At 39.4% G+C, this 15,245-nt stretch overlaps 1 protein-coding gene across 1 annotated transcript in view; it reads right to left on the reverse strand.

Annotated features, from left to right (window-relative positions):
• The window catches only part of unc5da (unc-5 netrin receptor Da), a 183,779-nt gene that overhangs the window by 9,094 nt on the left and 159,440 nt on the right, over positions 1 to 15,245 (reverse strand). The window contains exons 9-13 of the mRNA XM_046067473.1: positions 14,445 to 14,630; positions 10,834 to 10,983; positions 8,510 to 8,728; positions 7,694 to 7,778; positions 1,281 to 1,452 (exon numbers count right to left, since the gene is read on the reverse strand). Of these exons, the coding sequence (XP_045923429.1) occupies positions 1,281 to 1,452; positions 7,694 to 7,778; positions 8,510 to 8,728; positions 10,834 to 10,983; positions 14,445 to 14,630 (812 nt within the window). The remainder of the gene's footprint in view (positions 1 to 1,280; positions 1,453 to 7,693; positions 7,779 to 8,509; positions 8,729 to 10,833; positions 10,984 to 14,444; positions 14,631 to 15,245) is intronic.

Genomic DNA, 15,245 nt, shown 5'->3' on the forward strand with positions numbered 1-15,245 from the left:
ATGAAAAGATGGATAGAGGGTGTCTGAATTGAAGTCTGATGCCTGGACAAGTCTGTGAAAGTGCGAAGTAACTCTACAGGGCAGAGTTGAAGGACTTTTCAGAGGTGTTATTTTACTGAAAGAGCAAGGTGAGAAAAACATCTCACTGCAGCAATCACAGAGGTAGCACTTTTCTGTATTTATAGCAGTAACGTCTTAAATCTTTTAAAAACCACACTTGCCAGTTTTGATCTGTTTTCACACAGAGGGCAGTTTTTCCCCCCAATTGAAATCTGTCTGCAAATTTCATTTTCAATATAGCTAAATAGCTAGTTCAGAAACACATTAGAAACACAACTAGAACTAGATTCTGTTCAAACTTTTAATGACTGGATCTTGTGGATCCATGACCATTTCTATGTTTTAGCCGTCATTCTTTTTCTGTCTTTGTCTGTATGTGTTTATCTCTTGGGTGGGACACACTCACTCAGTTATTTGATTCAGATGAAAATAATAATGTTAAAGTAGCTGAATCCATTTGGTGGCTAGTATTTTCTGCTATTCACATCAATCCAATTTCAGTGTGTACATATTCAGTGATAGTGATTCCAGTATAATAATTACTTTCAAGAATAATTGAGATGATACATATTCCCTTATGCCTTTATCTACAGTAATGAAATTATCATTCATCAATACTGAACAAAACGTACATATGCAAGTGTTCTAGTAACAACACAGTTGTACCTTGCAAAATGACGTATATGGTATAATGGAATCATAACAGCCATTTTAACATTTCAGATATAGTTTTGCCTTGTTATAAATAACAAAAACAAACAAACATACAGAAGCATGTGCAGTATGTACAAACATATTAGTATTTGTATAAGCAGCTGCAACCCAGAATTCACAAATTCGTGAAAGAGTATTAGTTTAAAATACCATTATCATTAAACTGAAAAAGAAATGAACGTTTCAATGACTAATAACCATCATTTGCATTTGGTCTGACATTTCCTTTGGATACATAACTGCATGAGGTAGAGCTTGAAAAGCAGAACTTTATGCAGAATGACGAATCTGAGCTGGCAACCCTGAAATCGGCTCCGTGCTTGCATGACTACACTGCAAGATGAAAATTTTCATCAAAGTAAGTTGTAGCAGTTTTATCACTTCATATTGATATTCTGGCTGCTGGTGAAAGTTGTGTGTTAGCATTTGTTAACATTCTGCATTGATGTTACAGGAAAGAATTAGGACCTGATAATTACAGCTGACGTTTAATAGAAATTGCTCACCTCCCACTTGTTGTCCGGCATTTGTCTCTTTAGTCGAATGGTCCAATTATCAGCAGCGACTTCTGCACAATGGGCAATGGTCATGGCTATGGGACAGGACAGGTCAAGGCCTGGTGGGCCGTACGTGACTGCGGGGCTCAAAAAGGTCTCTGGCCCGTCCTCGGACACAGTACTGCATACACAGAGGTATAGTAAAGGTACATATTAAAACTCAAATGCAAATCTCATGATATCACATACATTATATCATATAAAATTATGTCATTTTTTGTATGAAAATGGAGACATAAACATCACTACTAATAAATCACAGCTTAAAGTAGCAGTACATAGGATTTAGGGGCATCTAGTGGTGAAATTGCAGGTTGCAATCAACTGAATACCGCTCACCTCACAAGCGTGTAGGAGAAATTATGTTGGCTGTAAAAAGTAGATATAAAAGGCTCATTCTAAAGCAACAAAAAATTTTTTTTTCAGGTGTCTATACAATAATGAAAACCTACTTAAGAATATGACTGCCATACTCCGGGAATACTGCCCCCTAAATCTTACACACTGGAGCTTTAAATAATCATTCAGATATTGTAGCAGAGTGTGATCCTTGCCTATGAACGAAGCAAATTCAAATCCTTGGACACTCATAATGAATCAATCTCTGACTAGCTGACACACAGACACACAGATAGAAGAAGATTAAAGCACCAAGACTAATGGACGGTGGGGCTAGGGAGGACAGGCGTTAGCACACAGCGTGTAAGCTTTGTGGGTCGATGGAGCTTATGAAGCCTGCTCTGGGCAGCATGGTGACAGATTAGCTGGGCCAAGCTGCTCTTGGTCAGGGGCCCAATCTTGGCTGGAAGCCATGAAGACTGAGAGCAATCAATGGGACCACCATCGGTCATGCAGTTGGCCTGGCTGGACACCTCACATATCTAGGACACAATATTGGTGCTGTTGTCACTGCAGCAGCGTGGATATTTCTCTGCATCATTAATACAACTGCAGCGGAGACAAACCCTGACATGCAGGCACAGATGCATCACTAATGTAAGTGTGGACCCGCACTTGTATGCACACAAATTGAGGAAACACTAACAGAGTGAGAATGATGTTGACATTGAAAGTATAATTTTTATAGGATACACCTCATATTGATATGTGAGCTAAACTAAGCTAAATTAATTCTAAACAGGCTTTTCTAATGTAGTTTGTTGATGATGAAGTAGTCACAAAATAAAGCATCAACAAAGTGAGTATGTATATTAATGGTAGTTAACTAGTTTTTTGTGCCATTGATGTACACCCAAAAAGGACGGTGATGAGACAGGTCTGAAAAAGTATTAAATCCTTCAAAAAAACAAGCTCAACCAGGAAGACAATCTTTATGCTTTAATCATTCACAACTCTCGCTCTCTCTCGCTCTCTCGCTCTCATCTCCCAGCTATGGTTTCACCATCCCTTTTAATACCGTATCTTTACAATAGGGTCTAATCGCCAAAAACTGTTCACATTCCTCATATTAATTGTACATGTCAATAAATTATTATCCATACATCCATCGTCAACCGCTTATCCTGTGTACAGGGTCGCGGGGATAAATTATTATTGTTCACTCAAATTAAGTTTCTTCTGTTTTAACTTATTTTCTCTTTGAGGAATTTAACTACAGTGGCATTTAAAAGTTGCATTTGGCTGACCTCAATCAATGCTGGTACAACTGTGTTTCCAAAAAAGTTGTCACGCTGTATAAATATAAATAAAAGCCACAAGGCCAGACCACATTCTGCAAATATTACAACAGCATGTCTATGCAGTAAAAGAGCCCGGGTGCTAAACTGGCCTGCTTGCAGTCCCAACTTGTCACTGATTGAAAATGTTTGGCACATTATGAAACATACAACTAAGGAGACCCCGAACTGTTGAGCAGCTGAAATCCTGCATCAAGCAAGAAGAATGGAACAAATGGGAAAACATTCCACTTTAAAGATTACGGCAGTTGGTCTCCTTAGTTCCCCGATGCTTACAAAGTGTTGTTAGAAGGGGAGGTGATGCACGCCAACTTTTTTGTAAACAGGGTTGTATTACATTATTTCTTGTTAGTAAATAAAGTACACTGACAGTAAATTATTAGGGCTTCATGTAACAATAATTTTCATTAATCGTCTTCCCAATAAAGTGTTGTGATTAACCGGGAGAGCCCTCGAGCCAAAGGGGACATTTACAGATGTCTTATTTTAGTCCAACCAGCAGAGCCAAACATTTACATTTATTCATTTAGCTGACGCTTTTCTCCAAAGCGACTTTCAATTTCTATACATGTCAGAGGTCGCATGCCTCTGGAGTAACTAGGGGTTGAGTGTCTTGCTCAGGGACACATTGGTGGATGTGTCACAGTGGGGAATTGAACCAGTGTCTCTCACACCAAAGGCATGTGTCTTATCCACCCCCCGCAAAACCCAAAGATATTCATTTTATAATGACATAAAACAGAGAAAATCAAAAAATCGTTACATTTGAGAAGCTGGAATCAATCAACATGTTTGTCATTTTTACTTGAAAAATGACCAATGATTAGATGTTTATTGACTGTCCAATAGATTGACTAACTGCTTCAGATCATACAATTACTGTAGTATACCTTGTCTACTAGTAGTATGTTGCATGGAATTGAGACACAGCTACTGGTAGTCATCGTGGGGTTAATTCCTATTTTAACTTGAAATCTTAAAGTTAAAAACTGAACTTTTCTAATAGTTTCTATCCCTGCAACAATTACCTGTAAGACGCATGACAATTATTTTATGACAATTATTTAAGACGGGAGTGGGAAGGTGAAGGGTGAGCATGTATGTGCATGCTGAGAGGGCAGCGTTCCCACGTGGCACAATGTGTGTTTTGTTTATTCTTCATTATGCTGTTACCAACTGAACACTGAAAAATTAAAAGAGGTTATGATCCGCTGTCTAAAACTGAAATCATACATCCAGACAGCACTGTGGCCCTGCAGCTGCACTTTTGTGCTAATCAGCCCCAGGCTCAGAGGAAACCAAGGTAACCTGCTGCTCAGACTATGATAATTAGCCAGATTGCCTGTGAGCAAAGATTAAATATGGTTATTTAGCATCTCTGATTGTGGTTATGAGAACAAAAGAATATCACTCCAGGATGATGGTTAAAGTGTAGATAGCAGATTTGAGTTATTAGTTAAATCTACGTAGTCTGACTACACACAACACATCTTTTTTACTTTTTCAGACAATAGCAACCAGCATGACATTGATTGCTTTTTTTATTTTGGTGAGACCACAATTATAAATAACATTTTGACAATGCCTCATTAGCGTTTGACAGTTTGTCTACACATAAATATGGAGTCCGAGTTTAACTAATTTACAGACATAAAACTCAGATTCTGTAACTGTGGCAATATTTTTAGTCAAAGGATGAGTACACCCAAATAAAACAGACAAACAAAAAACAAAGCTATAGTGGTATGTAGCCGGTCAGATTATCAGGGGAGGTGTGGTGCTCACCTCAATGAAAAATAACCTCTTTCCTGAAACGGTGTCCCTGTTACACTGAATATAATCCACAGAACATGATGTAAACAGCTTTTGAGCTATTTACAATCAAATATGTCAAACTCGGAATCCTCAGAGTATCAGTAGCTACTGTTAGCTACTAGCTAATATAAAGAAAATCATTATTACTGATGGCATTTTAAAGCTTCAGTTAAGTGTAGGCATGCATTATATGATTTTGTCAAACTAAATATATGTCTTTTAACTACAGCGGCTTAAAGCTGCATCGACCTAATGTCTATATGAACGATGGGTTTAATGACAAAGTGTAATGTAAAAGGAACATTTTAATTGTTTGGATTTTACAGTAGGCAACTTTACTGTTTTGGTTCACTCTCACAAATTTCATCAGCACTGTTTTCAGCTGCAGCAGACAGCTCTTTTCATTATGCACTTCCAGCAAAAGTTGCTGGGGAACATAGTGGAGCATTTAAAAGCTAAAGATATTTCCCTGAGAAGTTGGCGGAGATGAACAGAGAGTTAAAAGAAGAGTGAAAATTAGACAACAATTGTAAGGCGGCCAGCCATGCACTCCAAAATAACGTTGTAGTAAATCGGCAGCCTTGTTGCTTATACGATAGCAACAACAACTATATATGGCACCACAACTTTTCCGCAAATTTGACCTATCATTGCTGTTCCCACAAACCGTTGTCATGCCACCAGTCATTTCCTTGTTTAAAACTCACAGCAGACATGTGTGATACCAGCGTCTCACATTTGCAGACAAAAAAAAGGACCATGAAGAACAGAATCGATCTTCTTCACCAAAGCATGGGTAATCTGTTTTGCAAAACGTGCAGTATTGTGGTCAAACATAAAGTGTGATTGATACACAGAGTGGCAGAATGGCTTGTAGGGTCTCAGACAAGACAAATCACTGTGATACAGGCTGTTGCATAGCGGTCAATTCAAATGCTGAAAGAATCCAGGTAAGCTGGTTTAAATGTGCATGGTTAGGGTTAGAGCTAGGTCCGCGAAATCCTTGAGGGACTGTTTGATGATTCAACTATAATTCTAAAGTAAAAAAAAACATCCCACAATTTCATCGCAGAAAACACCCCAAAACATTACAACTTTCAATGCATTTTTTTTTTTTGAAAAGCTGCCGCAAAATCAGGCATTTTAGATTGCAACAAACACTGAAAGGCCTGCAAAATCCTGGTGGGAGCGTCTAAGGGTAACTTTAATAAGAATATCTGGATTCAAGAGGCTCAGCAAAGTATTAGTACAAAATGAAGTTGGTAAACTCAGTTGATACCAACAGGACAGTACAAATAATATGACATCCAAAACAACCACAAACCAATTTTTTACAAGGAAGAGTAATCTGAGGCAGGTATGACTGACACTACAGAGCAATAGGTGAGACCCCGCAAATAGTTTGCTCAAAAATGAGCATGATATGATGTGCTCAACTCATTCACTCAAACGTGTGTGAGTCATAACATATCAGGTGTATTTTGTCACACACTCCTTGGACTACCCACCGTCCCCTGCTGAGTTAGAGAAGATCACACACAAAACAACCTCATAAAGCCCAGGGGATGTACGAAAGCTCTTGCGAACACCTGAAACCGAGCCAGAGCGGATCGATTCCTATTCTTTGCAGGGGAAAGCATCGTCTTTATGTAGATGGCTGAGGTTTGAATGGGAAGAAAGGATCCAATTTCTCCTCTGGACTCTGCGGCTGTCAGAAGATAGGCTTTGACTGACAGCTCAGTGGTGCACAGCTCCTGCAGCTTCTTAAACGACAGCCAGGGAAGTAAACAGCATCAGGCTTATCAGAGCAAAACAGGAGCCTGGAGGGCAGCATATTGGCTGAACTGGGGAGACTTTAGGCAAGAGAGTGTAAAACCAGCCCACTAACCGAGCAATGTACCGTAACCTATAAGTGACCTTTGATCTGTATCTTCACCCAGATGACCCTAGGCACTTAACGTGTGGGTGGAGGCGAGGGGAGATGACAGCTGAATTTCAGATGCCACTAAATGTCACTTTTGATTCTCCCTCGGGTGTAGAAATCAAATTTCAATGAGAAGCACAGGCGGTTAGCCGTGTTGTTAAGGTGATATCTCGCTAGCAGGGTTTCACACAGACCTGCTGACACATTGATAGTGTCTGCTATAAATCAAGAACATGTCCAAAACCTGACTTCTGGTTGTCAGATAGCTTTTGAGGCTCTGTTGTAAAGAAGTCAAAGGTATTAGACTCCTTTTCAAACGGCTCTTATCTATCTTGCCATTTTCTCCCTAAGCAATAGCTCTGTGAAGATCTCGACGGCAAAATTACAGAAATAGACTCTTGCTGACTGGCAACTGTCATCTACACTTTGTTACATATCACGTTTCCCTGAACCAAAAACCAAATCAATATCACCAATCATCGTGACTTTACAATTTTCACCACTCTAACCAGACACAATGGGATGAGATATTGTCACAGTTATGTCTACAAACACAAAACAGGCTACCAGAGCCACGGAGTGTATCTTTCTATGCTGAGACAGTTGCTTAAGGCAGTAATGCAATCTGTCTACAGCTGCCAATGTATTGGTGACACATCATGTCCTCCCCTGTAGTGTCTGCAAGATGAGCAAGGATGCCTTGCTGGGTGGAAGTATGTCTGCTTCTGTATGTGAGTATGCGTACAGCACTTGTGACTGTGTTCTCTCTGCATGAGAGGATCTGTTTGTATCTCTACATGTTTGTGGAGCATGTAAGGCAAAGAGAGGAGGAGACGACGTGGAAGGAAGAGGGATGAGACGGGCTGCAAGATTAAAAGAGAGCAGCCTACGAAGCAGACTGCTCTGCCTCAGTGAGGGTCCCTCACCTGCTGTCCTCCTGGTTGATGATCATGTACATTTCCCAGGTAGTGTCTTCTGCGATCCCCCCATGAGGCACCAACAGACTGATACCTGCAGAGAAGGAGGCATGAAAAAACTGATCAACACACAGCAAGAGATGCACACACACCTGCCTGGCTGTCAGGTCTCTTTACTAAAGGTGACAGCCAGAGAGGTGATGGCCCCAGAAATATGGTGAGGGAAGCAAATCCCAACGGCCTTGTGAATCAATGCTGCCAGCAGTCTCTTTCTTACACAGACACACACATACACAATATTCTACTGTATGATAAACACTGCCAATCTACAGTGCAGTAGATAAAGCCCCACAAGGGACAGGATGATGAATGTAGGCCACGAGAAAGAGCTGCCTGAATGATGTGGTAGACTGTGCATCGCAGGTTTAAATTACATTTTCTTGTACAGTATGTTCTTTAAAATGTTAAGACTAAAATGCATCCTTTGTAAATTAATTTATGTAGTAAAACAAAACAAAAAAATCATGCATTTAATATGGTTTGAAATACTTTACATAGTTGAGAAATGCTGATTGTTGTTATTGTCAGGGTGTATTGGTTGGTTAAAAAGGCCATTGCTGTCTAACCTCATCAGTTTAGTAAATAATATATTCATGTTCATGTCCAGCACTGACAAGGTCAAACAACTTCGAAATGCAATACAAGACGGCGTATATAAGCTTTGCTGTTGTTTCAAAGTGTGGTAATCTACAGATTTCAGCTTCTCTCTGATTTCTGAAGGAATTTCAGTGTACACACAGGAGCATATCAAATGAAATTTCTCACCTGTGTTAGGTACCACCAGTCTCCCTCCAGCATGACCAAACACTGCAGTCGCTTTGTGGAGAGGCCTGCTGGGAGTCAAAGAGACTTGTGGGGTGAAGAGGTTTTTGCCTCTTCTGCCCAGCGTCGTCCCCACTGCAACCCCTCTATAGTCTGGAGCCAGGCCCCTTGGAAACGTCTGAGGGTGGGACATGACATGGTACTCTGCCCTCTCTACCACCCCTACAGATACAATGAAAACTGTCAAAGTCAAAGTCAAATTTATTTATAAAGCACATTTAAAACAACTTCTGCTGACCAAAGTGCTGTACACATGGAATCAATTAATCAGAATAAAATAACAAGATAATAAAATACGATAATACGAAATATAGAACATTAAAATAGTGGAACCCAATGTAACCTGCTTATTCTGTGTTGAAAGCTAAAGAGAACAGGTGTGTTTTTAGCCTGCTTTTAAATTGATCTACAGATTGTGCAGATCTAACATGAAGGGGTAGGCTATTCCACAGCCGTGGTCCTGCCACTGAAAAGGCTCTGTCCCCTCGGGTGGTGAGCCTGCTTTTAGGGACACTCAAAAGGAGCTGGTTTGCTGACCTTAGTGCTCTGGCAGGAGCATAAGGGTTCAGCATGTCAGAAAGATAAGGTGGCGCAGTATCAGTCAAACATTTAAAAACTATTAATAAAATCTTAAAATCCACTCTAAAAGATACAGGGAGTCAGTGTAATGAGGCCAGCACGGGGGTGATGTGCTCCCTTTTTCTTTTCCCTGTCAGAAGCTGGGCAGCTGCATTTTGTACCCCCCTGGAGGCGGCGAAGAGAGCGCCGTTCGAGTCCGCAGTACAGCGAATTACAGTAGTCCAGCCGTGATGTCATAAAGGCTTGGACTGCTCTCTCCAGGTCTTACTTAGGGATAGGGCATGATTTTACTCAGTAGTCTTAAATGATAAAAGCTGCTTTTCACCACTGCACTGACCTGCTTGTTAAACTTAAAACCACAGTCAAGAAGCACTCCTAGATTTTTTGTGCTTGGGCGAGAAAATGAAGCTAATGGGCCAATGGCACTGTCCGAGCCCTTCAGACAGTCTGTTTGCCCAAAGACCACAATTTCAGTTTTGCTTTTATTCAGGCTTAAAAAGTTTGAGTCCATGCAGGACACAACCTCCTTAAGACAATCCTGTAGAGTTTTGATTGCAGAAAAGTCATTTGTGCTCAAAAACAGGAATAAGTAACAGCAACAAAATAGAAGATTAAAAAGCCTCCCCCATACACTGATTGCCCAGTCATTGCTTAGCACCCGACACTTGGCTCGTCAAGCCTGTCAAGCATAGGATTTCTACATTATCCGAAGCAGCATGCATGGGGAAGCAAAAAAAGCAACTACATTTAAAAGGTTGGAGAGTGGTGTCTTTTATTAAGCCTTTCAAAACCCTAAAACACCAGGGCAGTGTGAGTGTGATGAACACTGTGTTTAACAACGTTGGCCTGTCTGGATATCAACCAGCTAATGGAGCTAACTTTAGCTAAATTAGCTGTTTAGCTATAGCTAATAGAAGCGTCCATCTGCCAGAAAAAATTATGGATGCTGGTTAGATATGACAAACCTGCTTCTGTCTACCTCTTAGGTTCAGGCAGTATCAAAGAATATACCAGTGAATTTCGAAATCCCTATGTTATGACTTTCACTGACAGACACTCCTCTTTCTATTAAACTGATATGGAGATGTTGTATTGAGGTTATGTTTTGTAGTGTATGCCTTCAACTTGGTAGGCGACACAGCTGAAACTGCCTGACATCATCTTACAACGCAATGAGATGAACCAGTTTAGTCCCGATGCTAACAGTGAGCCAGACCAAGCTTGTCTTGTAGGCTAGACAATGTCATACTACAATGACTTCTATCACCAGCAGCTCAGCTTTTACGTATTTTTTATTTACACACTGTTATATAACGTGGTGAACTGCCAGGAAGGCAAGAAGATACGAAAACCTGGATACCGCCCAAGCCTTCTACCTCTACCTCAAAACTTACTACAAGTAGTAATTCTGCGACTGTAAACTGCATATATATTTCGCGAGAACGGAACGCTTGACAAGTGTAGCAACAACTAACTAAGGGGGACGTGACTGGTGTATAGCTAATTTTGGATGACTTCAATGTGAATTTTTATGACAGCTTTCTTAAATTATGCCTTATGAGAAAAAACAAGATAGATTATCCTTCTGACTTCAACAGCAGAACTGTATGCTACTCTATCATTCTTGCCTTTCCAAATATAGTCGACTATCACCAATGTGGCCTTTCAAAACAGTTGTATTTTCTGACCTTTGACCTTGAGATCAGGCAATGGGTCAAGGAGTGAGCGCTCGGCCATCAGCTCCTTGTCAATGGAGTCCTGAAAACACATGGGGCTGGTGTAGGTACGCGACACTGTCAGATCGGGTTGCATGGATGAATTAATAAGCAGGGGGTTTGCTGAAAAACACACAAAGAAATAGCTAATTGCTGTCAACAGTTAGACATCTTTAAGCAACAATTACATTTCTGGAGAGTAAAACTAGACTGCCACCACCATCAACAATAAAAACCTTGATGGTATGTCTTGACAATTAGTTTATATCCACCTGTGACTATATACCATGGGAACAGGAATGGCATACACCTTCCAATGTCTCAATAAAAAGTGACATACAGCAAATAACAATGTCTGGTGTGCAGCTATATGCTTTAATTTGATGATATTTACGGCTCAAAAAACATGTCTGTGACAAAAGCTTGAAATATTGTCATTGAATTATATTATAGTTTTAATAATAGAGTTTATAAATTGAATATTTACATTTTTCTTTATATTTACATTCCCAGCTTCAGGGGGTGCAAGCAGAGGTATGGGTGTTGCAGTAGCTATAGCCTTGTACGTATTTTGTACTGGGATTAAAACACAGTACCAGTACCTCATAGTACCTTGTGGGTCAATCAAGAAACACAGAACAGACAAGGTTATTACAGATAATATAAATTGTTTATTGTAAGGTGAAATTATTTTGTGATAAATGACTCATTGACAGCTGTTTCAGCAAGCATGAAATGACATCCGAAGACACTGCTAAGTACACAGCATGATTTCTCTTAATGAGCAAAGAAATGTACTTTGCCAATTTATTTTGTTGGGAATTAGGTGAGCTGTTGTCATGGTGACTCACGATCAAGGATGTAATGGCAAAAAAAGAAGTGAAATTATATGGTTACTGTGTAACTACTATAGCAGGCTGCAACTTCTAAGGAGGGGAGGACATTATGGATTTTATGGAGGTTTGGCTGCTTTACCCATCCCATTAAGGGGAATAGGGACCAAGATTAAAGCTTTCCCTGTCTCCTGCTGTGTTATCAAATGAACTTTATTACGCCGTGCTGAGAGCTGTTGCTGTGGCGACCCATAATGCCAGCCTTGTAGAAATATGCCTGAATCAGTGGGACACACATCATGCTTCCGAGCTCTGATGTTTCTGTGTTTGGAGACACAAGACCACAAATGCTCCATTTGGGAGCTGGGTGGAAAAATAACATGAAAACACTAATAAACAACATTTTTAATTTTGGAATCAGGAATAATGAATTGAAATTTTATTGTATTTAAGATAATACCAAAACAGGAGATAATGCCACAAACTGACTCACTACCACGATGAGACGTCTAATAGAATTCAATTGTAAATTTGTTTAGAACACAAACTGTGCTTGTTACTGTACTTTTCAGTCAACGTTTATTGCTTGGGGCATACTGATGTTTGCAATAAAGCAATAAATGCATGGTGTGCTTTATAGATTGAGCTGTATACTGTATGTTATTGGACATTTAGTGCACTACAGCACAGGCAGCAATAATCTCCAGAAGGCAGAAAGTAAACAAACTGAAAAATTAAATACAGTCATTTTGGCCTCTAAAGCATTTTAATCATTTATAAAGTTATATCATAATACAAAGAAATGTGTGCATAATTCATACATACTGTACACACACACACACACACAAAATATATATAAAGACAAAATTACATAAAACAAATTGAAAACAAACTCTATTGCTTGTTTTTACGTTTCACGTTAATGATATTACCATTTTCTGTATCTGAATGAAAATACAGTGCAATTATTACGTATTATACACACACACACATATATATATATATATATATATATATATATATATATATATATATATATATATGTGTGTGTGTGTGTGTATACATATATATATATATATATGTACACACACACACACACACACATACACACACACACACACACACACACACATATATATATAATAGTAAAATCGTATAAAGCTTCATTACATTACATTCATATATATTTTTTTATAATTGTAGCAAAGACACAGTTGCAAATGCAACCCACATGCCACTTTCATTGGGTGTAGAGAATCCAGATGAACCCACTTGAGCCAAGGTGGGTGTAGTGGCACAGCTGAGGTTATATTTATGCAAATTAGGCAGTGGAGAGCACTTTTAGTACTTGTTTTTACTGCTCTTTAACTTTCTTATTGCAAAGTCAAGTGCAAAGAACATTTTTTTGCTATTGTCCATCATGTTTGTTGAGTTTTTGTTGAGCCTCTTAGATTTCCAGTATAGATGTAATTAAATGTTTTATCATCTAGCACAACTTTGAATACATATAAAAACACAAATTCAAATGGGATGAAGTGATGATTAAATCACAGGAATTCTTAACTAAAATTATCATCCACAACTGTTGGGTCTACATACTGTGTGATTCTACGTAGGTGTGTCTCAGCTCTTCTCTTTAATTTATGGGGTGTGCACTGCATGGATATCTTAATTAATTAATTAAGTCATCCAACATTGCACCAGAGTCTAGCAAATTAACCACACCACTTGTACTTTTCTACACACCAAACAGGTAAGATATTCATATTCTGAATTTCTACAGACACTAATAAAATATGTTCTCTTCAGGATACTCTATCAGATTATTAGAGGGAAATTATTACAGGAAGCACTACTAATGGTGTGTAGCTGACTTTAGAACTAAAGCTTAGTTTAAAGGATACCTTTTGTATTTTCCAACCTGGACCCTATTTTTCCATGTTTTTGTGTCTATGTAACTAATTTGGACATTTTTTGAAATTGGTCCAATATTGAGCGAGCATGCTGCAGTTGGCAGCAACAATTGCGCCCCGTCAAAGTACGTCCGCTAAATTGGTTGTTTTTGCTACTGACAGGCTGAGATTGTTATTACAAGTGTCTGACAACATCACGGAAAGGATTCCTACAGATACAGAGATAGACCTTTTTTAAAGAGTGGGATCCTTTTTGTTCAACCAGAAACAGTCGCTATATAACTCTTGTGAAAGCCACCAGAGAATTTTACCTCTCTGGTCTACCGCTGCCCCAATTGGTTAGTTTGTGTTATTGTGTGACTTTAACCCTTTAAAACACTAAAGTCACACAATAACACAAACACACTAACTAACTAAAAAAAAAGACTCTGAAGGGATCTTTTCCATAATATTGTCAGACACTTGAAATAAAAATCTGAACCGATCAGTGGCAAAAACAAACACTTCAGTGGACGTATTTTGACAGGGTGCAATTGCCCGCAAGGATTACGTTGCAGCCCTGTTTCACTGCTGCCAACTTCAGCGTGCTCGGTCAATAAGGGACCAACTTAAAAAAAAAATCGGCCCAATTAGTCACATAGACACAGAAACATAGAGATCTGAATACAGAATGTATCTATATGTATTAGTAAGTAACATTAAAAACCTCTGTTGTCCATTTTCTTCCCAGTTGGGTTACAGCATGTGATGGGAAGCCTATGTTCACAGTGGGATGTAGTATTTTCTGGCACAACTTTGAGTGTAAATCAGATTTTAAGACACATAGTCACTGTCTTACCTTGACGGGAGGTCTTGAAGCTGAAGGACTGGAAGCCCCCAGTGAGGGCTGAGGAGTCGATGACATCAACACCGTACTCACTCTGACTCCTTCTGTAAAGTGTGACAGCGATGATCAGAAGCACCACTGTCACCACCCCTGCAGCAAGGCCCGAATACAAGGCCACATCACTGCTGTTCTCCACACCTTGGAAAGGAAGAGAGAGTTCGAGAGAGAAGCATAAAGGAAGAGAGAGTTCGAGAGAGAAGCATATTTTAAGCGACTTTTTGCTTATGCTTTCTAAGTCTACTCCTCTTAATTACTTACTTACTCATGCCGCCTCACCAAGCTCCGTGTGTTGTCGCATCTTTAATGAACAAAGTGTTTCAAAGTTTTGCGCATTCTTTCAGAGCCAAAGCCAACACCTGTCTGATTCCAACACCAACAATCTGGTCGATCACTTCAATCATATCTGCTTGTCGTCACTAAATATTACTGCTCCTCTAAAGGTTAGGCCTACGTCTAAAGCTAGTAAGCAACCCTGGATAAATGACAGCATTCGCAGCCTAAAAAGGGAATGCAGGAAAGCAGAGCGCAGATGGAAAAAATCCAATCTCCAAGTCCATTACCTCAGTCTGAAGGATTTATTAATTAACTACAATAAAATGGTTAAGGATGCGAGAACACACTATTTTTCTGAACTCATTACTACACATAAACACAATCCCAGGTTTCTGTTTAAGACTGTGGATCAGCTGGTAAACCCAACCCCTCCTTGTGCCTCAGCTGGAAGTAATGATGACTGTGAATTGTTTTTATCTT

Source organism: Micropterus dolomieu, linkage group LG13, assembly GCF_021292245.1.
Source record: "Micropterus dolomieu isolate WLL.071019.BEF.003 ecotype Adirondacks linkage group LG13, ASM2129224v1, whole genome shotgun sequence".
In the NCBI taxonomy this organism is placed as follows: Eukaryota; Metazoa; Chordata; class Actinopteri; order Centrarchiformes; family Centrarchidae; genus Micropterus; species Micropterus dolomieu.